General features: G+C 63.7%; 3 protein-coding genes across 3 annotated transcripts; 2 read left to right on the top strand and 1 right to left on the bottom strand.

The window, feature by feature from the left end:
* The first annotated feature begins 106 nt into the window (after positions 1–106).
* SLC25A11 (solute carrier family 25 member 11) lies at positions 107–4,789 on the top strand. The gene is made up of 8 exons (XM_066610964.1): positions 107–234; positions 319–471; positions 870–1,076; positions 1,186–1,276; positions 1,800–1,890; positions 2,424–2,523; positions 2,778–2,829; positions 4,281–4,789. The coding sequence occupies exons 1-8, from the start codon at positions 167–169 to the stop codon at positions 4,434–4,436; spliced, it is 918 nt and encodes a 305-aa protein (XP_066467061.1). The 5' UTR covers positions 107–166; the 3' UTR covers positions 4,437–4,789.
* Positions 4,790–8,308: 3,519 nt separating this feature from the next.
* CHRNE (cholinergic receptor nicotinic epsilon subunit) lies at positions 8,309–13,949 on the bottom strand. Its single transcript, XM_066610965.1, has 12 exons — positions 13,483–13,949; positions 13,245–13,384; positions 12,965–13,009; positions 12,718–12,827; positions 12,477–12,632; positions 11,493–11,596; positions 11,127–11,327; positions 10,835–10,949; positions 10,602–10,716; positions 9,624–9,837; positions 8,804–8,934; positions 8,309–8,724 (listed from the first exon to the last, which is right to left on the bottom strand). Exons 1-12 carry the CDS (start codon positions 13,529–13,531, stop codon positions 8,500–8,502), a joined length of 1,605 nt encoding a protein of 534 aa, XP_066467062.1. The 5' UTR covers positions 13,532–13,949; the 3' UTR covers positions 8,309–8,499.
* A 311-nt stretch (positions 13,950–14,260) lies between these two features.
* On the top strand, positions 14,261–21,855 carry GP1BA (glycoprotein Ib platelet subunit alpha). The gene is made up of 2 exons (XM_066610970.1): positions 14,261–14,399; positions 19,228–21,855. Exon 2 carries the CDS (start codon positions 19,244–19,246, stop codon positions 21,320–21,322), a length of 2,079 nt encoding a protein of 692 aa, XP_066467067.1. The 5' UTR covers positions 14,261–14,399; positions 19,228–19,243; the 3' UTR covers positions 21,323–21,855.
* The last annotated feature ends 408 nt before the right edge of the window (positions 21,856–22,263 follow it).

The following is a 22,263-nucleotide window of genomic DNA, read 5'->3' as shown; positions in this document are numbered from 1 at the left end:
CCGACGGGCGGGGAACGCGCCCCCTAGCGGCGGCGGCGGCAGGAGCAGCGCCCCGCCCCGAGGAGCTCGCAGGCGGCCGCTCCGGCACTGCGCAGGCGCCCTGCTGGAGCGGAAGTCCCGCCCCCGTGGCCGGCCCGGGTCACCTTGTGGACCCTGCGGAGCCGTCATGGCTGCGCCCAGCAGGCCGCAGACCTCCCCGAAGGCCGTCAAGTTCCTCTTCGGGGGGCTCGCCGGGTAGGGGCGGGGCGTGCGCGGGGGCGGGGCGGGGCGTGCGCGGGGGGGGCCGGCGGCCCGCGTGCTGACCCGCTCCCCCCGCAGGATGGCGGCGACGGTGTTCGTGCAGCCGCTGGACCTGGTGAAGAACCGGATGCAGCTGAGCGGCGAGGGCGCCAAGACGCGCGAGTACCGCACCAGCCTGCACGCCGTGGGCAGCATCCTGCGCCGGGAGGGCGTGCGCGGCATCTACACCGGGTGGGTCCCGCGCCCGTGGAACGCCCCGCCACTCCCCGCGCAGGGCAGGCAGGCGCCGGCCCGCCCTGGCCTGGCGCGCTCGGGAGCCCGTCCGGCCGAGCCGCCCGCCGGCTTCTGTCGCGGCGCTCCGGCCTCCCAGTTCGCAGGCGGGCGCAGTGGGGACAGGCTGGAGGCGCCTGGGCCTGATCCGGCAGGGCTCCTCTTGTGGCGCTGGCGCTGCCCCACTGGCAGGGCCTCCCTTCTGACCAGCCCGCTGGCTCCCAGTTCCGTGGGCTCAGCCCCACCCGCCGTGGCTGCCCTCCTGAGGTTCCAGCAGGAGCGCTTCTCTGTGGGGGCGGTTGTGCTGACTGAGGGCACAGGGCAGAGCCTGCGGCCCCCTGACTGGCTGCCTTTCGCAGGCTGTCTGCCGGCCTTTTGCGCCAGGCCACCTACACCACCACCCGCCTGGGCATCTACACCATCCTCTTTGAGAAGCTCACAGCAGCAGACGGCACCCCCCCCAACTTCCTCATGAAGGCTCTGATTGGAATGACGGCCGGGGCAGTGGGGGCCTTTGTGGGGACTCCCGCAGAGGTGGCCCTCATTCGAATGACGGCTGACGGCAGGTAGGTGGAATGGCATACCCTGGCACTGGACGGGGCGGGCTGCAGTGGAGGAGGCTCCCCCAGTCTGGAGCAGGGCCTCCCCCTGCCTCCTCCTGTCCCTCTGTTCCAGGTTACCTGCTGACCAAAGGAGGGGTTACACAAACGTGTTCAACGCGCTGCTGAGGATCACGCGTGAGGAAGGTGTGCCCACGCTGTGGCGGGTACGTTGGGGTTCAGACTGCTGGAGAAGTTGAGCTGGACTAGGGAGCCCTGGGGGAGGGGAGCGGCCACACCTGATCCTGGTTTCCGTCAGCTCCAGCAAGGAAAGCACCCAGGGCAGCTCTGGGCAGCCCGTCTCGTTGCCTGGCTGGAAGTGGACTCGCCAGTGGAAGAGGTGCTCTCAGGCAGGCCCTGCAGAACGCCCCGCACGTTCCCCGAGATGGAACACGTTCCCTGGCACTGAGCACCGTCCTGCTGCGTCTGTGCAGTGCCTGAGGCTGGCTGGGCATGTGGGGCAGAAGCCCCGTAACCCAAAGGGGCCAGACTCTTGCCGGCTAGTCTAGGAGGAGGGACTTGCTCAGCTTTCTGTGGGACTTCAAAGCCTTGCGTGGGGGAGCAGCTGCTCCTATGCAGCGTCTGTCGGCTCCTTTTGGATGCAGGATGAGGGTGCCCTTGGCCTCCCCCCTGGGGTCGATCTCACCCCCTCGCTGGCAGCCAACCGCGTCACTGTCTTTTGCCCTGCAGGGTTGCGTCCCCACTATGGCCCGGGCAGTGGTCGTCAACGCAGCCCAGCTGGCCTCCTACTCCCAGTCCAAGCAGTTCCTTCTGGATTCTGGTGAGCAGTTCTCCAGGAAGGCCCTTGCTGCTGCAGCATGGGGGGGGGGGGCAGCACTGGTCTTGGGGTCAGCCCTCCTGAGGCGCACCAAGCTTCAGGTTCCCAATGTGACTACTATGGCTGTGTTTGCACAGCAATTGGGACGAGGCTGTTGGGGAGGCCTACCTGCTTGCCTGCGCTGCTGGTGCTCTCTGCAGGGCAGATGTTCTTTGTGTGTGTGTGATGTGTAGTTTCTTCCTAGGCTTTGTGGGCTCCTGGGTGTTCAGCCTCCAACAAGAGTCCACAAACTGCGCAGCCTCGGTGACCGAGCCTGCTCCCCACCCAGACAGCTCTTGTCCCCCCAAACTCATCACTAGCTCTCCTTCCCCAGGAGAGGTGGGGGGGCTTCAGTGCCCCTGCCGAGTGCAACTGCTGTGACTGTGGAGGGGAGAGCTAGGGCTGTTGGGTCCCACGCCCTACCTCAATATGGGCCTTAGCCTCACTCTGCGGGCGGCTGCCACAACAGCCCCTTGAGCTCCTTTTGCTGCCTGCAGGTTATTTTCGGGACAACATTTTGTGCCACTTCTGTGCCAGCATGATCAGTGGCCTCGTGACAACCGCCGCCTCCATGCCTGTGGACATCGCCAAGACCAGGCAAGAGCAGAGGCTTTGTGCCTGCAGGAGGCGCTCTGTCGGGGTGGGGTGGGGCCTGGGAGAAGGATGAGCTGCTTCTGCTGTGCAGCCACAGTTCTTTGGTGGCCAGGAGCCTGTCCCGGAATTCCTCCTTTTGGGAAGGTCTTCTGGCTGCAGCAGGGAAGACTGTCCTGGGTCCAGCTCGGGGGTGGTGATGTGTGTGTGACAGGAATGCAGGGAGGAAGCTGCTTCTCTTGCTGCTCGTTTTTCCCCAGGATTCAGAACATGCGGATGATCGACGGCAAGCCAGAGTACCGGAACGGGCTGGTGAGACCCCCTGGGTGGTTGTTGGGCCATTCCCTTGGGGGGGGGAATAGTGGGCTGTGTGGGTGCAACAGCACTTGGGCACTTGGAGGGTTGCTGTGTGAGGCAGCATTTCGAGAAAGTCTCTGGCCCACAAGGTTTACTTCTGGCCGAGATGCCTTTGAAAGGGGATTGATTGGACAAATTTCTGGAGGAAAAATCCATTACGGGTTACAAGCCATGATATGTATGTGCAGCCTCCTGATTTTAAAATGGGCTACGTCAGATGCAAGGGAGGGCACCAGGATGCAGGTCTCTTGTTATCTGGTGTGCTCCCTGGGGCATTTGGTGGGCCGCTGTGAGATACAGGGAGCTGGAGGAGATGGGCCTCTGGCCTGATCCAGTGGGGCTGTTCTTATGTTCTATCACCTGCTTGACTGGGCAAAGAGGCCCTTATGTTCAGCAGGGGAAGAGCCGCTGTCTCTCCTCGCCCCCAGCATGGCGTCTTTCCTTGTGGTTGTTGCTGGGGTCTCTTCTGCATCTTTGCAGATTGTGAGCCCTTTTGGGACAAGGAGCAACTGAGTTGTTTGTTTCTCTGTAAACCGCTTTGTGATCTTCTTGTTGTAAAGCTTTACATATGTTATGAAGAATATTTATTGGGTGGAAAAGGGGCACTTGCAGCTTGAAGTGGGGGATCATTTAGGACTTCTTGCAGCTGCTGGGAGAAGGAAGGCATTTCTGTCCTGCTGCCCTGTGGGCCCCGCCAGCCAGCCAGCAAGCACCATCAGAGTGGGTCCTGTGATTCAGCTAGTCTGTGGGGCCACCTGGCTTGTTGTGCAGCCAACTGAGGGAGTTGCCCTCCAAAGTTGCTCTTCTGCAGGGCAGCAGCCGCAGGTGCTCCATGAAGACTTTGGCCCTGCTTGAGCCAACGGCTGTTCCTGCTGGCTGCCTTCCAAGCTGCTCCCTCCCCTTTGGAGACCTTGGCCCTTCCAGCCAAGGTCTCCAAGGGGGAGGGAGCAACTTGGAAGGCAGCCAGCAGGAGCAGGCCTCAGCTCAAGCCCTTCCGGCCAAGGTCCTCTTTGGAGCAGGGGTGGCCTGCTTCACCCTGCAGACGGGAGTCTGCCAAACCAGAGTATCCTAGCTCTGCCTGCCCACCTGCAGGAGTCTCCCACAGCCTCCCACTGTTGTGGCAGGGCAGCCAGCCTCACGAGTTGTCCTGGGGTGGCATTCCACTGAAGGAGCTTTCCCCCATCTCTGCATGGGTGCAGTGGTGGCAGGGACAGTCCCTTTGCTCTGGGGGCGGCTGCCTGGCTTTGGGAGCAGCCAGTGGCAGGATCCTCTCTGAATGGCAGGAGGGAGAGAGGGATGGTCCTGCAGAGAGTCCAGGGCCAAGCCTCCAGCAGCCCAACATCTCCCTTCCATAGTACCTGCTCTTGGGGAGAATGACCGACCTTCTCTTTCCTGTTACCCTGCAGGATGTGCTGGTGAAGGTGGTCCGCTATGAGGGCTTTTTCAGCCTATGGAAAGGCTTCACCCCCTACTACGCCCGTCTGGGTCCCCACACCGTCCTCACCTTCATCTTCCTGGAGCAGATGAACAAATTCTACCAGAAGTTCTTTCTCAGCGCTTGAGGGGCACAGAGGCCCCCGGCCCCCATTCTACTGCCAGGAGCACCTTCTCTGAGGCCTGCCTGCATGGATTGGGGGGGGGGGAGAACAGGCTGTCTTCCCCCATGTCTGGGGAGGCCTCCTGCCCTAACCGTGAGGCAGAAGCCAAGTTCTCCATGCTTGCTGGAGGTGGGGAAGGGCAATGAGGCCTGGCATTATTTATTGCAGGGGAGAAGAGACTTCTGGCCTGACTGCTGCTGCTGGAACTTGCCCCCTCCCCCTCAGATGGCCCCCATCATACTGTTGCCCCCCCAAGGGACGGGTGGTACAACTCCTGCCCCCCCGTGCTTTGAACTTAGTAAAAACCAATCATGCTCTCTGTGTCCCTGGCTATTTGTCTGTCGGGATGTCCCTCCTGGGGCAAGTGCAGTTGGGGTTGGCATCTAGAGCAGTGATGGGGGCAGGAGGTGGGTCTGAGGCAGAAGAGCCAGGAGGATGGAGAGCGAGCAGCACAGACCCCAATCAGGCTCCTCTGTTGAGACACCTCCTCCTACTTCTCGTGGATTGGTTTCAGTGACCAGCCAAGAGGATGAGGGTGTTCTGGATGGGTCAGAAAGGGATTGGACAGCCCAAAAGGTGCTTGCATCAGCCCGGGGGGGGGGGGCTGAACCTCGCCCTCTACAGTTCTTTGCATTCAGACTGGAAATACATGAAGGGGTGGGGAAGAGGGAGGTGGGATCCCAGGCCCACCCCTTCCCCCTGGCCTCCCTGCAGTGTGCAAGTGTGCGGAGCCTGCACCATGGGGCAGGAGCCTATGGCGCAGAGGGCAGCCGTTCTTTTTGAGTTGAGTGGCAGCCCCCCTCCTGAACTGGGGAAAATTGGATGCCAGGAGAGGTAGAACTGACAAAAGAAAACGCATGTATTTCCTTACCCAGCATGTAATTAGTTTGTGGGACCCCTTGCCACATGCTGTGTGATGGCGCCTGGCCTCGATGTCTTGAAAAGGGGCTTGGACCGATTTCTGGAGGAAGCGTCCATCAGAGGTTACAAGCTGTGATGGATAACGTGCAACCAGCCAGTCTTAGAAATATGCTGCCTCAGAATGCCAGCTGCAAAAGTGGCAACAGGAAGTGGGTACCTTGTGGTCTTGTGTGCTCCCTGAGGCAGCTGGTAGGCCACTGAGGTACAGGAAGCTGTAGGCTGAGAACTGGTTGGAAAGGTGGTCCTGGGGGGAGGGGGACCTTCTGCATCCCCACCAGCAACCTTTTGGTGCCTGGAGGAGGGGGGCCCAAACCAAATCATGTAAGTAAGCAGCACAGCTGGGTCTAAAATTCCCCCAATCTAAAAATGGGGAGGAAAGAGCCCCCCTTCCAGAGCTGGAGGGGACTGGTGGGGATTGGGCCTGTGGCAATGACTGGGTAGCCCTGAAGGAGGGAGGGGTGGGGCTTGTCTCATGAGTTCACACACAGCTTCTCCTGCCCCCCCACTCTTCCTCCCTCCCACTTGCTGCAGTGTCCCGGAGCCCCCTTGTGGGTCACAGCCTTCAGTTTGGTGAGAAGCGCGCTCCCCCTGCCCTGCCCTCGCATGCCCACCCTGACTTGCTTCCTCTCCCCCTACGCGTGTCATTGCATCAGAGGAAAGTGGGGGGCCGCCTCTTCCCTCCTCCAGCCCCTGCAGGGCTTGGTCTCCCTGCGCTTGGGGTGTACAGAATGTAATTCCCTGCCACCTCTGCTTTGTATATTTTTTGGTAGTTCTTTTGTTGTGGTAATTAAGGGCTCAGTCCTGTCCAACTTCCCAGCTCTGGTGCAGTCCCCTGGGAAGGCAACTCCTGCTCTTGTACCTTGAAGAGGCCCCAGTGACTGCCTCTCCAGCACAGAAGGCAGCACACCCTCTGCTGCCAGAATAATAATAATAATACAGGTGTTTATAGATTTCTCCTCAGAGTTGAATTCAGGGCAGTTTACAGAGGCAGGCTGTGCTGTTCTACATCCCCGCAGGGATTTTTACAATTGAAGAAAGTTTCTGTCTTTCAAGAACTGCACAACATTTCAGGTGGATTTTTTGTGGTCTGGTTTCACTTTCTGGCCTCCAGATTCCTCCCAGGGAGGCTGACAAGCAGCTGCTTCATCTCTCACTTGGAGGGTCTTGCCACTCATGGTGCCAGTGTCCTAGAACTGGCAACCTTCGGATGTTATCTTCAGGCAAACAGAGGCTCTACCCTCTAGACCAGACCTCCTGCACAACTGCACCAGCACGATTGGGCCCCTGGCAGCTAACAAAGGACTTTAGTAGTAGTTGGCAACCTTCAGTCTCGAAAGACTCTGGTATCGCGCTCTGAAAGGTGGTTCTGGCACAGCGTCTAGTGTGGCTGAAAAGGCCGATTCGGGAGAGACAATCCCTTCCACAACAGGAGCAAGTGCAGTCTGTCCCTGGTCTGTCTCCCTGGCTATGGGCCTTCCTTCTTTGCCTCTTGGCCTCAGCCTGTTGGCCAAGTGTCTCTTCACACTGGGAAAGGCCATGCTGCACAGCCTACTTTATAAATTATAAAGGACTTTAATGGTTCAGCTAATCAGGATGGTTGGTGCGGTTTGAGGGGGCAGGGGACCAGAGAGCAGGGCATGTCCGTCCCCCCCACTAAGCCTCTGGGGTTCACACCAGGACCTTTTTTTCTCGCTAGGAGCTGGGGGGGGCACAGCCTTCTGCTCCCTTTGGAAACTGCACTCGCCCTGGCTGGCCCTTGGTTGCTCCTCCCCCGCCGTGTGTGTTGGATTCTTGCTGGGTTTGGGGTTCTGTGCTCAGGGATGGGGAGAAGCCTCCAGCACCATCAAGCTGTGGGGGAGGTGCAGCCCTCCTGGGGCAGACTTCAGTCCTGGTGCATTTCACTTGCATTTGCATATAACCCTCTCCCTGACCCATCTGTGGAAGAAATAGCCTGCCCCCACACCCCTTCCCCACCCTCCAGCAATCACTGGTGGCCTTTGGGAGTTAATAAAACAAACTAATATCTGTGATTTCTCCCCTTTGTGGTTCTGACTCACGAGGTGGCATCAACTGAGCGGGGGGGGGGATGACAATCCACTCAGCATGTTCTGGAGGGGCTGGGGGGGGGAGAACCTGCAGGGCTTGGCTGCACTCCAGCTGCTGGGGATGAGGTCAGCACCTTGCAGAGGAGACAACTGGGAGGCCCCTGGAAGAGGGAGTGGGGATTGGAAAGATGGGGGAGGCAACACCAGAGGGAATCACTCACTCCTGGGTCCTGAATGTGTGTGAGAAACCAGAGGGTGGGCAGGCAGGGGCCCACTTGCGGGGAGAGTGAGCCCAGAAGCTCCCCTAGGCACTCTCCCTCTGTTCCTGGGGCTGGTAGTGCACCAGCAGGTGCCTCTCCTCCAGGGGAATCCTGGAAGCAGGGAGATGCCACAGGGCTGGGCCAGCCTCAGAGGAAGGGCCCCCTTGGAGACCCAGCACCCCCTCCCCTGGGAGGAGGACGAGCCTGGCGGTGTGCCTTGGCACTGGGTGTTCAGCATTCAGGCCTCCCAGGAACTGAGACGCTACTACCCCTCCCAGTCCAAAAAAGTCCTCAGAAGGAAGGGGGTTACTGGCTGCCAGGCAGACTCTCTGAAGGGACCAGTGGTGCCTGTGCTGGAACCAGTCCAGGACTGCAGCAAAGGCCCAGCCTTGTGGTCAGCCCACCCTACCCTACCTTGCAAGAACTCGGCTCCTGTGCTTGCTGGGCAGAAGCCAAGAGCAGAGGGTGGGTGGGGCACACAGCTCAGTGGCCAGGGCACTGCCAGAGGTCTAAGCATCCCCAGGGGGCATGGTCAAGGTACCCAATTAAACACCAGGCTCTGGTATGTGTGCGTACATATAGGCCAGGAGAGCCACAGGTCCTCTGAAGATTTTATTGAGCCAAGTAAGGGTGGTGAACTTTGACATTCCAGAGCATTCTTCTCTGCAGTGCACAGGGGCAGTGGGCGTGGAGGCCAGGGAGTAGTCATCTCTTGAACCTCAGAAACTGCTTCTGTCCAGGCCTGCCTCGTGGGGCCTCTCTAGAGGCATATGACTTACCCCATCCACCAGGTGGGGCAAATCACGGCCCTCCATTATCTGGACAACCTGCTGCCTGCTCCCCAGGGCTTTCCTGGCTCACTGGGCTGACTGCCCAGTCATCCTGGCCGGGGAAGGGGTTGTCGGGCACTGTGTTGAGGTGCCCCATGAGGAAGATGACCAGCGTTCCAATGGTGAACAGGAGAATGGCGGCCCAGAAGCACAGCTTGTCCATCACCTGCCCGATCAGCGCCCAGTTCTCCATCTCCTGCAGGGAGAGCAGTGAGGGAGGGGCCTCAGGTGGACAGGCTCCAAAGGGAGGGCGGGGGTTGGGTTGGCCGACTCACCGCACTGTCCACGCTCTGGTCCTTGGTGCTTTCTGCGATGAAGTTGCAGGCATCCACACACTCCTTGATCTCGGGCGCCAGGCTGCCCAGGTTCTTGTACAAAGTGCTGGTTACCCCCACGTCAGTGCCATCTGGGAGGAAGGAGCCCGGAAGAGAGTGACTGCGGGAGCCAAAGGATGTTCACGTTGTGTGCCCCCCCCCCGCCAGCCACGAGACTTGGTCAGTGCCTCTCCAGTGGCAAACAGCATTGCGTGGAAGAAAGGCGGCCGGTGCCCTCCTGCCCTCTGCACTGCACTCACCTCCCCTTGCCTAACCAACCATTGCTGGCAGGACAGGGCCCTTTCCTGTCCTGCAGTGATGTGAACAAGGTGGCCCTTTCCACGTCTCTGCTAAAGGAAGACCCGGGCCCTATGGTGGCAGCACCGACCCTGTGCAGCTCATCAGGCCACAGATGTTGTTTTTTAAAGAAAGCTACTGTCAACCCAGGCAGGGAGTTGAGCAGCGCAGTTGCAATTCGATTAGCATCCTCTCGCCCCCCTCATCCAACTTATTTATAAAGATACAGAAGAACCACCCATTGCTTCCCTCCAGGTCAATGACTACCGTCCCTCACCCACCCAAGAGGGGTCTCGTCTGGCCCACAGCCCACCAGGAGGCTGTGGGGAACATGCTGGAGTTCCTAGCAGCCTCTGCTGATACCGCTTTGCTCCCTGTGCCCCTGGCGTTCCCCTGGCACACCAAAGCTTACTCCACCCCAAAGCCCTTCCTGTCAGGCCACTGGCCCCAGCCCCATGCCCTGCCCCCCCCCAGCCATCCTCACAAGGTGTTCTGTAGCCAGGCACCCTCTGTAGGCCATGTCGTGGCCCCTGCCGCTCAAAGAGCAACTCGCTCCGGGGAGTCTTCAGGATGTACTCCTCTGCCTTCAGCAGGATCCCAAAGGAGCTGCGCCGTCGAGGGCGGGGGGTGTCCCAGGGGTCATCTCTGGAGGGCTCTAGGGTGGAGCCCAAGTACCGAGGCAGGACCTCCAAGAATACCTGCAAAGATACCAGGCAGGGGAGAGAGGTGAGAAGAAAGGACCCCTCCTCTCTGTTTGTGGCTAGCAGGAGGCCCCATGAGAGGACTGTCCACCTTGCCTCTGCCATCTGCACTTGCACTGGAGTGTTGCACCTGATGACCCAAGGGAGCAGGGGGTCAAGGCATATGGGTTAGGAAAGGGGGGGAGTCAAGGTGCAGGCAGGCTAGCTTGGCCTGAGCTTAGCTGGAAAGCATAAAGGAAAAGTTTCATCACATGGACGCAGTAACGATTAATGCCCAGCAGGTGGAGCTGGGACGCTGCACAAACATTCAGCAGGCACGCATCCAGACTCCTGGGAAGTCTGCCTGCTGCTGGAGTCTCTTAGCAGGCAGAGCAACATAAGCCCCCTGACTGCAGTTCAGCTGGACAGTCCCAAGAGGAAGCTGCTGGCACTGGCGGGGCCCTCTCTGGCAACTGGCAAAGGGCAATGGAAGGTGCCTGTGGTGGGAGCCGGTGCAGGTAGATGTCAGCAAGTGAGCTGATTGGAGGAGTGGAACGCCCCCCCCCACTCCATCCCACCCCTCCGACCCAGTCATCAAACACATGCCGACGAGGGCCATTCCAGAGTTCAGCCGCAGCAGGGCAAAGGTGCAGGCAGAGGGCGCCCCAGCACCTTTCCCGGCTGCGGAAGCGCACAGGCGCTTCTCCCTGGCCTGGGTGCCCAGATGGGCCCAGCAAGCCCACGGGTTCAGCCTCGGACGCGCCCCCTCTCCCCCTGCTCACGTGCTTCAGGCCCCCCGACATGCTGTGGGTGCTGGGGCTGCGGAGCGAGACGTTCAGCACCAGGACGCAGTTCATGACGATGAGCGTGGCCACCACCATCACGAACAGCAGGTACCTGCCGGTGGGGGAGAAGCCAAGGAGCAGGCTGGGGCGGCCCCCTCCCAGCACCCCCTCCGTCCAGCGGGCCCAGGCCCCTTCGTCCCGCAGCGCTCCTCCCTCCCGCCCGGACTCACTTGCCGATGAGGGGCACGCTGAGCGAGGTCTCCGGGACCTTCTTGGCGATCAGGAACAGGAAGACCGTCTGCGCCAGCAGCACCGAGATGCTCACCGTGCACTTCTGCCCCCCGGCTGCGGGCGGAGAGGCGGCTGGAGGCGGACAAGCCATGCCTGCGCCTGGCTGGCGCCCAGGAGGCTGGCACCCTTTCCCTGCCGCGGCCCCCCCCTCCCCACCCCTCGCGCCTCTGCTCCCGGAGGCGCCCCCTGCTGGCCAGCATGTCCCGGCCCCCCACACACCCCCCCGCGCACCCTGGGCAGGCAGGAAATAGACGAGGACCACCAGCGAGGAGATCAGCACGCAGGGAACGATGATGTTGATGATGTAGAAGAGCGGCTTGCGCTCGATGATGAGGAAGTAGTGGATCTCCGAGAAGCCGGGCGCCTCCGGGCCGGGCACGCGGGCCAGCAGCTTGCGGGCCGGGCGGTGCCGGATCGCCCACTCGCCGTTCTCTGCACGAAGACAGAGGCTGCCCTTGAGGCGCGCGCCTGCCGGGAGCGGAGCAGGCGGGGGCTCCCCGGCCGGGCCTGCGGGGCTGTGCTCGCGAAGCGCGGAGGGCCTGGCCCGCGGGCCGGCCATGCCCAGGAGGGAGCCTGCGGACCAGCCCCTCCCCGCACCTGTGAAGGCGGCCTGGTCGATTTCAATCCACCTGATGGCTTCCTCCGTCTTCGGCTCGACGCTGAAGTCGAGCTGCAGCTCGTTGGCGTTGTACGTCTTGGATCTGGGGAGAAAGGCGGGCGGTGGGTGCGGGCTCTCCGCCTGGCAGGCCGCCCGGGCACTGGGCGGAGAGAGAGCCCGGGAGCCTCCCCAGCCCAGCGAGCCCGGCCGCCCCTGGACTCGCCTCTCCCTCCTGCCCGGGAGACATGCTGGGCGCCACGAAGGGCCAGCCTCGTCCCCGGAGCCCTCCAAGCCCGTCTCGGAGTCCAGGTGGAGCCGGGTCCGAACCCCTCGGCCGAGCTGCAGGCAGGACGGAGGGGCTGAGTGGGCAGCAGGGGGCACTCCTGGAACCCCGGCCCCTCCAGACCGGAGCGGCGGCTGCGGCAGGGCAGGACAGGACTGGGGGCGCCGGGACAGCTGCTGGCGGGGACCCGGCCTCTCTGGGCGACGGTGTCCCGGTCTCCGCGGGGCTCGGGACACCTGCGGTCCTTCCGCGGCTTCTGCTCGCAGTCCGGCCATTCGGGTTTCCAGTTCGATTCTTTGGGGAAGACTGGCGGAAAGTGGTGGGAAAAGGGACACTCGGCCCCTGCCGGAGCCGTCCATGCTGACGAAGCCCCCCGCCCCCCCCGCCAGCCTCAGCAGGACCAGTTCGTTGGGGGGGGGCTGCGGCCCCCTCTGGAGCTGCCCCCAGTCCAGGAGAGCAGAGTTGGAGCCAGGAGGCTGGCGGGGCGCTGCCCCCAGGGAAGGGCTAGTGGGCGGGTGAGGGGGGCCGCACTGGCCCACCCCTCCTCCCCGGTTCCTCTGAACGAGGATAGGCGGGGGGGGGGCAGCGAAGGACACCAGTCTGGGGAGGGGGACTCAGACGCCGCCCCCAGCCGAGAGCATCCCGGGTCTCCGCAGGCCCCTCCACCGACCCAGGCCGCCCGCCCAGAAGCGGGCCTCACCGGAAGACGAGCGAGCAGTTCTGCCAGTCGAAGGGGAAGAAGGTGACCTGGATGGCGCAGGTGCTGCGGAAGATGGCCGGGGGCAGCCAGTACATGCTGCCGCCCGGGGAGATCAGCACGTTGCAGAAGTAGGCCACGTCGAACTGGCCGTCGATGCTGCGGGGAGCGGAGGGTTGGGAGGAGCGAGAGGGGCCGGAGACCCCGGCTCAGCCCGGCCCCCCCGCCCGGCCCGGCCACCCACTTGTTCTCCAGGACGATGTCGGGCAGCCACACCATGTCCGCGGGCACCCGCAGCTCCTTCACGCCGCCAAAGTCCTCGCTCTTGTAGTCCAGCCGGTAGTCCTTCCACTCCTGCGGGGCGGGACGCACGGGCGGTCGGAGGCTGGCCAGCGCTCCTGGCCTTCGGGGAAGGGGCTCAGCGGGGACCTCGAAGCCCGGCGGGCGGGCGAGGAAACGCGGGGGGCGAGGCCCGGGGTGCCCTGCCTTACGTGCGTGATCCAGACGTTGGTGGTGAGGGTCTCCTCCTTCTCGTTCTGTGGGGAAAGGCGGGCGGGCGGGCGGCGTCACTTTCGCCCTCGGGAGGCCGCCTCTCGGCACGACCGGGGTGCCCGCCCTGCCCAGAAGGACCGGGGCCGCGCCGACCGGCGCCTCGCTGCCCAGCCTGCACGCGGAGCGGCGTCCTTCCCGCTGCGTCTCTCACGCAGGCCCCGAAGGAGCGGGCAAGCGCGCCGACGGCCTGGCCCGGCTGTCGGAAGGGGCGCCCCTTACCAGCGAGATGAGGTTGGTGAGGGTGAGCTTGATCTTGACGGTCACCACCTCCTCGGGCCCCCGCACGGGCCGCGTGTTCTTGTCGTAGCCGGCGAAGAGGCGCTCGAAGAGGCGGGAGTCCTCGTTGGCCTCCAGCAGCCCTGGCGGGGGGGGGGGGCGACAACAGCCCCGGGTCAGTTGCAGGCGCCCCCAGGAGCCCGTCGGGCCCCCGACACGCGCGCTCCCGGCCCGTCCTTACCGAGGGTCCCGCACCAGAACAGAACGCCCAGCCACGCGCGCGTCCCCATGGCGGCGCCTCCGGGTCTGGGCGGCGGAGGGACGGAGCCTATTTACAGGCTGCGCGGGGCCTCCAGAGGGGTGCAAGATCTCTGCTGTCCCCGCGGCCCCCCGCTCGCATCCGGCACCTGTCGAGGGATCGGGTGGCTGCCCGGCGGGCGGGGGAGCGGCGTGCCAGCCAGCCAGTCCCAGCGGCCGGGGTCAGGCGGCCTCTCCCCGCCCGGCGGCAGAGGGCGCCCGCAGAAGGACGCGGGACGCGAGCCCTGCCCAGCCGCGGCCCACCAGGCACCCACCCAGGGGGTCGCCCAGGGCCGGTGCTCGTCGTCAGCCGGGCCGGCAGGGAGCGGGGGGGCGCTTCAGGCGGCACCTGAGGAAGAGCCAGGCGGATTGGGGGGCCTGAGCCGGCGGGGCCTGGCTCCTCAGCCCCCTGGCAAGAGCGGCTGGCGGCCAGCCCCAGGCACCCAGAGGCTGGCCGCAGTGCGCCTGCTATGGCGGAGGGGCGCTCTGCGCGTTCTCAGAGGCCCTCTCGGGTCGGACGCTGCTGCCTCCGCTTTCCAGGCGCCTCGAAGCGCCCCCCCCCCCCCCGCGCAGTCCCAGCGCCGGGAGCGGGAGCCCCGAGCCGGTCCTTCCTCTCCGCAGCTCCGCCTGGCCCTGCGGATAAGCCCGGGGCTTCCTTCCGCTCTAATTATAGGCGGCCCGCAGGAAAGGCGCGGCAGCAGCTGCTTCTGGGCGCCGAGACTGCTCTGCCGGCCGGCCAGCGGACCGCGACACTCCGCGCGGAACGGCCTGAACGCCGGAGCGCTCCCCCCGGGATCCTGCGAGAGGCCTGAGGAAGCGCCAGCGTCGCCTTCGAAGTGCCTGAGGTCTGGGGGCAGAGCGGTGAGTGCGGCCGGAGGACCGGGGGGGGGGCGGCCAGAGACTTCCGTCCCGGTTCCCGGCCCGCCTGCAACGGACGAGCGAGGCTTCCGCGGCCAGCGCCAAAGAGCGCTTCGCCTGGAGGTTCTGGGCCGCGTTCCAGAAAAGCCTGACGGGGGTCCTGGCGTTTTGCCCCCCCCCCGCGCGGGGCTTCCTGGGGAGGAAGGGAGGGAACTGCGCTGACCCCCAAAGACTCGCATCCAGCCCCGCTGCCGCCGAAGCCTTGTTCGCGGTCGGTCGCCTTCAGCTGGTCCAAGAAGCCTCGTTCCTCGGCCTTCCCTTCCGACGGCAGGAGCTCTGCTCTGCCGGCTCCCTCCAGCTCTGGCCCGGATGCGAGTTCCTGAGTGAGGCAGGGCCCGATCCCTCGTTCGGAGGCTGTACGGCGTCAGCCTGGTTACTCCCTTCGCTCGAGAAGGCCCCACACAGTTGGGACGAAACGTCAGGAAACTTCTCCGACTTCCTAAACGCGGCCGGAGAACCCGAAAATGGTTCTCTTCGGAGTCACCCGCACTGCGGCACTGTCCCTGCAGCCAGGCTGGGGGTCGGGAAAGGCCCGAGGAACGGGAGGGCTCCTGAAGCCTGCAAACCCCCTCCCGGAACCCAGCAACTCCTTCAGGCAGCGGGAGGCCGAAAGGCGGCAGGAGGCACTGCTTCCGTCTGCGAGGCGATGTGGGGAGAGAGCGAGGGGCGACGCGACGCGCTCTGGCTTGGCTGGCCTGGGGATGGGCAGCCTCCCTGGGAGGAGGGGGAGGCCTGCCCTGATGGCCTCCAGAACAGAGCGGTGCCGCGTGACTCCTGTGGAAGGGCGCGGGGACTAAGGAGGGCTGCGGCCCAACGCAAAGCCGCACCGAGAGCCGCAGAGTGCACTCGGGTAAACGGGCCCTGCGCTTTGGGCTGCCCTCCGTGCCGCAGGCTGGGGCACCCCAGAAAAACATCCCCTTCTCCCCCCCCCCCCAGAAGAACTAGAGCATCGAACATGAAGGCGAACATGAGGGTGCTCCGAAGGTGGGGCGGCTTGCCTTGACCTTACGCTCTACACCATGGAGGGAGATGGTCTTTATACCATCTCACACATGGTGCTGGGACTGGCTGAAGAACGGGAAGCAGAGAGTGGGTGTTGATGGGCAATTTTCACAGTGGAGAGAGGTGAAAAGCAGTGTGCCCCAAGGATCTGTCCTGGGATCGGTGCTCTTCAACCTCTTCATAAATGACCTGGAGACAGGGTTGAGCAGTGAAGTGGCTAAGTTTGCAGATGACACCAAACTTTTCCGAGTGGTGAAGACCAGAAGTGATTGTGAGGAGCTCCAGAAGGATCTCTCCAGACTGGCAGAATGGGCAGCAAAATGGCAGATGCGCTTCAATGTCAGTAAGTGTAAAGTCATGCACATTGGGGCAAAAAATCAAGACTTCAGATATAGGCTGATGGGGTCTGAGCTGTCTGTGACAGATCAGGAGAGAGATCTTGGGGTGGTGGTGGACAGGTCGATGAAAGTGTGCGGCGGCAGTGAAGAAGGCCAATTCTATGCTTGGGATAATTAGGAAGGGTATTGAGAACAAAACGGCTAGTATTATAATGCCGCCGTTGTACAAATCTATGGTAAGGCCACACCTGGAGTATTGTGTCCAGTTCTGGTCGCCGCATCTCAAAAAAGACATAGTGGAAATGGAAAAGGTGCAAAAGAGAGCGACTAAGATGATTACGGGGCTGGGGCACCTTCCTTATGAGGAAAGGCTAGGCGTTTGGGCCTCTTCAGCCTAGAAAAGAGACGCTTGAGGGGGGACATGATTGAGACATACAAAATTATGCAGGGGATGGACAGAGTGGATAGGGAGATGCTCTTTACACTCTCACATAATACCAGAACCAGGGGACATCCACTAAAATTGAGTGTTGGGTGGGTTAGGACAGACAAAAGAAAATATTTCTTTACTCAGTGTGTGGTCGGTCTGTGGAACTCCTTGCCACAGGATGTGGTGCTGGCATCTAGCCTAGACGCCTTTAAAAGGGGATTGGACAAGTTTCTGGAGGAAAAATCCATTATGGGGTACAAGCCATGATGTGTATGCGCAACCTCCTGATTTTAGGAATGGGTTAAGTCAGAATGCCAGATGTAGGGGAGGACACCAGGATGAGGTCTCTTGTTATCTGGTGTGCTCCCTGGGGCATTTGGTGGGCCGCTGTGAGATACAGGAAGCTGGACTAGATGGGCCTATGGCCTGATCCAGTGGGGCTGTTCTTATGTTCTTATGTTCTTATGTTGGATTCTCTTAAAACTGGTTTCCTCCTTTAGGGGGGAAGCAGAGTAGCTTCAGGAGGAGACCCCCCCCCCACCCCTCTTGCTGGGAATCAACCCAGGGAGCCTCCCACACCCGGCTGACTGCTAATCAAGAAACACAAACAACAATGGCTGGTTGAAGTTGCAAAGGAGATTCATTTACTCACAATTCATTAGAAGTATGATTACAGCATCTGATTGAGATCAGAGGTACACTAACTTAAAAGAGAACAAGGCCCTGAAGCTGCCTTGTCCTGCGTGCCATCTGTCTGCTCAGTGGCCGTGAGGGAGAGAGCAAGAGGGCGTGCTTGGAGCGAAGGGAAGGTTAAATCGGGTCTGGGGCCACGCCCCCACATAGGTCATCCAAAAGGGGACAGGTAGGGTCACTGGGCTAACCCTTTCAATGGACAGTATCCTGCCACCTGTGGAAGCAGACGGAGTTGTACTAACTCCAATGTGAAGAAGGCCAATTCCATGCTTGGGATAATTAAAAAAGGAAATCAGAATATAATGGCCAATAATAGAAAGCCATTGTACAAAAAATAATGCCATTGTACAAATAATATTTTTTTGTACAAATAATGTAATGTCAGGGTACAAATCGATGGTAAGGCCACACCTGGAGTATTGTGTCCAGTTCTGGTTGCCACGTCTCAAAAAAGACATAGTGGAAATGGAAAAGGTGCAAAAGAGAGCGACTGAGATAATTACGGGGCTGGGGCACCTTCCCTATTAGAAGGAAAGGCTACGGCATTTGGGCCTCTTCAGCCTAGAAAAGAGGCATCTGAAGGGGGACGTGATTGAGACATACAAAATTATGGAGTGGATGGGGGATGTTCTTTTCCCTCTCACACATCACTAGAGCCAGGGGACAGCCACTAAAACTGAGTGTCAGGAGACTCAGAACAGACAAAATAAATGTTTCTTTAGCTAGCGTGTAATTAGTCTTTGGAACTCTATGCCACAGGATGGTGTCTGGCCTGGATGCCTTTGAAAGGGGATTGGACAGATTCACGGAGGAAATATCCATCACAAGTTACAAGCAGTGATGGATTTGTGCAACCTCCTGGCTTTAGAAATAGGCTACCTCTGAATGCCGAGTGCGAGGGAAGGCACCAGGATGCAGGTCTCTTTGCCTTGTGTGCTCTCTGGGGCATCCGGTGGGCCATTGTGAGATACAGAACGCTGAACTAGCTGGGTCTTTGGCCTGATCCAGTGGGGCTCTTCTTATGGGCTGGGGAGATACGGTACAGGCAGAAATTCAACAGGCGAAGCTCCCTGCTGAGGTGCACCTGATGAATGTCTGCCTAGGGCACAGTTCTGGAAAACTTTGTCTGCAAACACTGGGAATAAATGTAGATTCCTGGGTGCAGAGCATCCTAAAAATGCTCAAATTTGGAGAACCAAATTGGAGGTTCTCCATCCAGATTCTGTAGAAAACGCTCTGAACGGGGAGGGGGGAGAGGGCTGTAGGCTTGACCCCTCCCCCGCAGGACTGTTATCAGCAAAGTCCAGCTCTGACCGCTCCCCCTCCAGGGGTGCAGCAGACATGTGAACAAGGGGAGGGGCAGGGGCTTCTTCTGACCCACCTCCCAGTTCACAGCTGTGCCCCTGAAAACTGTTGGAGGAGGAAATTTAAAGTAGTTTCCTCTTTGGGGGGAAGCAGAGCAGCTTAAGCAGCAGAGCTGCATCAACTCCAACAAAAACTGCCCCACTTTAAGGCTGCATGACATTAGAAGGGGGCTGTTTTCAGATGGGAGGGCACCTCAGAACCAGGGGGTTGGAAGGCAAGTCCCTTCCCACAGGCCGCTTTGGGGGTCTGCGCTCATTACTGGCTCTGAGAGTTGCAGGACGTAGCTGTGCAGGTTCCCAAAGCCCCCCTTTCCAGCCACTGCCTTCAGCACGCCCTGGTCGGAGTCTGCAGGGCTGGCCTTTGCTGCGGAGACCCAGGCCGCTGAGCGCGGACGCAGACGCTCCTCCTCCCCGCCTGTATTTCTGGACCCACTTGAAGGGAGGCAGAAAAGAAGCGCAAAGAGGCAGACGGCACGAGAAGCGGCGGGGGGTCAGAGGAGGGCCTGCGGGCACAGCCGCCTCTCCTTCAGAAACTGGCAGGAGCAAGTCGCACCTCCTGCAGGCGGGATTCGAGGGGCGCCACCGCCGAGAAGACCCCGCAGGCCACGGCTCAGCTGGAAGGGGGACCCCGCGGAGATCTTTGGGAGGGGCTGAGGAGGGGCGTCCTTCAGAGAACAAGCCGGTCTCGGGGCGGGGGGCGGCCACTGCCGCGCAGTTCGGAGGCGGGGCTTCGCTTGCTCTTGCGGGGCCCCTTCCCCCTACGGGCTGGCGAGCCCCCCCCAGCGATAGCCCAGGCTCCGGGCTGCGTTTGGCCCGCTCGCCCGTGGGTTCTCCGCGCAGATCCCGGCAGCCGGGCGATCGGCGCGGGAGGAGAGCGCTCTTCACGTGCTCAGAGGCGCCCTGCTGCTGCGGCCAGTCACCAGCGGTCCCTCCTCTGCCCACAGGTGCCGCGCCGCCCCCATGGCCCCCCGGCCCCTGGCACTGCTCCTGGCCCTCTGCGCGGCGGCGGGGGCCGCGCCGCTGCCGGACGCCTGCGAGCAGGAGGTGAACAAGGTCAAGGACCTGCTGCAGGTGAGCTGCGTGGGGCGGGGGCTGACGAGCCCGCCCGCCGGGCTGCCCCCCGACACCGGCATCCTGCTGCTCTCCGACAACCGCCTGGCGCAGGTCTCGCTGGCCGCCCTGCGAGACCTGCGCAACCTGACCGAGCTGGACCTGGCCGGCAACGGCCTGGAGGCCCTGCGGCCCGACGGCGCCCCGCCCGCCCTGCGGCAGCTGAGCCTGGCGCGCAACGCCCTGCGCGGCCTGCCCGCCCTGCGCGGCCTGCCCCGGCTCTGGCGCCTGCTCCTGGGGCACAACCAGCTCGCCCAGCTGCCCGAGGGCGGCTTCCGCGCGCTGCCCCTGCTGGAGGAGCTGGAGCTGCAGGGCAACCGGCTGCGGCGCCTGCCGCCCGGCGCCTTCGCGGGCCTGGCCGCGCTGCGGGACCTCGACCTGTCCGCGAACGCGCTGGAGGCGCTGCCGCCGGCGCTGCTGGACGGCCTGGACGCGCTGCAGATCCTGTGGCTGGACGGCAACCGCCTGCGGACCGTGCCCGACGGCTTCTTCCAGGAGCACCTCCTCGCCTACGTCTCCCTGGACGAGAACCCCTGGCGCTGCGACTGCCGCCTGCGCTACCTGCGCGACTGGATCGCCGACAACGAGGCCAGCGTGTACAAGCGCGTGCGCGGCCAGGACAAGGAGACCACCGTGGTCGACCCCGAGGGCGTCACCTGCCGGGCGCCTCCGGAGCAGGAGGGCAGCCCCGTCCTGCGTTTCCAGGCCGCCTGCAGGGACCCGGGCGACGGCCAGGGGGCGGAGGACTGGGAGGGGGGGTCCGAGGAAGAGGAGCCGGCAAGCCCCAGCTCCGCGCCCCCCTCCGCCGCTGCCGGCCCCGGCACAGCTGCCCCATCCAGCCCCACGCCCCCCTCCACCCCGAGCGGCCCAGGCACAACCGCCCCGCCGCCCCCGTCCAGCCCCGCGCCCCCCTCCACCCCAGGCACAGCTGCCCCGCCGCCCCCGTCCAGCCCCGCGCCCCCCTCCATCCCTAGCGGCCCAGGCACAACCGCCGCGCCGCCCCCGTCTAGCCCCGCGCCCCCCTCCACCCCAGGCACAGCCGCCCCGCCGCCCCCGTCCAGCCCCGCGCCCCCCTCCACCCCAGGCACAGCCGCCCCGCCGCCCCCGTCCAGCCCCGCGCCCCCCTCCACCCCAGGCACAGCCGCCCCGCCGCCCCCGTCCAGCCCCGCGCCCCCCTCCACCCCAGGCACAGCCGCCCCGCCGCCCCCGTCCAGCCCCGCGCCCCCCTCCACCCCTAGCGGCCCAGGCACAACCGCCCCGCCACTTCCGTCCACTCCGGCCGGGGCCGCGCCCCACGGCCTCCCCGCACACACGCCAGCCACCACCACGGGGCCGTGCACAGCCTCCCCTCCGGCTACTGCTCGGCCTTCGGCGCCTCCCAGCACGAGAGGGGCCGGCCTCCTCCGAACCGCCCCGACCCCCGTCGCAGCCGCCACCACCGCCGGCCCCACGACGCCCTCTCGGGGCTTCCCCACCGCGCCCGCTTCCCGGTGCCTGTGCCGAGAGGGGGCAGTCGGAGCCCTCCAGGCGCCCACCAGGCAACGGCCTCCGGCGCCCCGAGCCAGCCGGACGGCCGCGCTCTGCTGCCCCCTGCGCCTGGCGCTGTACGCGGCCTGCCTGGCGCTGCTGGGCCTCCCCGCCCTGCTCGGGGGCTGCTGCTGGGCCTGCGCGGCTCTGAGCGGGCGTCCTCCGGCCCTGCGGGGGCCCCCGTCGGCGAGCGGGCGGCAACTGCGGCAGGTGGCCACCTCCGGAGCGGGGCCCCGGCTCTACTACGTCTGCAAGGAGTTCCAGGTAGCGCCCGCCAGCCACGTCGCCTGGCTCCTGGTCAGCCTGCCGGGGCGCTGCGGACGGGACCCGGCCCCAGGAAGCCCCTCCTGGTGCGGTCTGGGCGGCGGGGGGGACGCTGCTGGGGTCGCTTCCCCTCCGTAGGGAGTTGCCGGCAGCTGCACGTGCGGGGGCCTGGGAGCGGAGCGGGGCAGACCGACAGCTGGGCGCGCCGAGGCCGCCCCGGGGCGGACCTTTCCGAGCCCAGCGTCAGGCCGGATCGGGAAGCCCCATCCAAAGCCCCCGGGCTGCGCCTGGAGAGCTCGCGGCGGCACCGGGGCGAAGGAGCTGCTACCGAAACCCGGGCGGGGAGACAGGTGCTCTGGTCCTCTCCACCGCCTCGCTCAGCCCGCACCTGAGGCCTCCCGGGAGGTGGAAGGGCCGGCGAGCGGCGGGTGCGGGGCTGCTGAGAAGCCCCCGGCTCTGGCGGCGCCTCTGGTGGGAGGCCTCCGACAGCAAACCCAGCGGACGCCGCTCTCCACGTGCCTGAAGGGGTCCCCTGCGTGCTCCCCCGCCCCGCCCCGCCCCGCCCCGCGCATCTGCCCCCAGCCGGGGGTGAGAGGACCTGCCCCACCCTGCGCTCTGCTCACGCGTCCCGCGCGCACTTCGCCCAGCGAGGCGAGCATAAAGAGCCCCTGCAGCCCACGCACCAGTCTGGAGGTGTTTTCTTTCGGGGGGGGGCCGGTGGGAGGCTCCGCTGCAGCCGCGCCAGAGCCGGGCTCGGGGAGCGCACTGCTGCCTGGCCAGCGGCGCCTCACCCTTCGGGCGGGAGTGGGGCTGGGAGGGCGGAGCGCGCCCTCGGCGGCTCAGGGACAGGCTGGGGGGGCGACAGTCCCGCTGCGGCACTGCCCGTCCCTTCAGGGAGTCTGCCCGGCAGCCTCCAGCACCCCCTCCCTGGGAGGCTTCTCTCAGCTGGGGGAGGCGCCTTCCCTAGGGGTCAGTGCCGGGCTCCCTCGGAGGAGAGGCCGCTGAAGGGGCCCTGCCAACTCCTCCCAGGGAAGGAGGCCTCACACACTACACCGGGCCTGTCCCTCTAGTATTGCCTC

This window comes from Tiliqua scincoides, unplaced genomic scaffold, assembly GCF_035046505.1.
Source record: "Tiliqua scincoides isolate rTilSci1 unplaced genomic scaffold, rTilSci1.hap2 HAP2_SCAFFOLD_110, whole genome shotgun sequence".
NCBI lineage: Eukaryota > Metazoa > Chordata > Lepidosauria > Squamata > Scincidae > Tiliqua > Tiliqua scincoides.
This window is presented reverse-complemented; position numbering and strand designations above follow the sequence as displayed.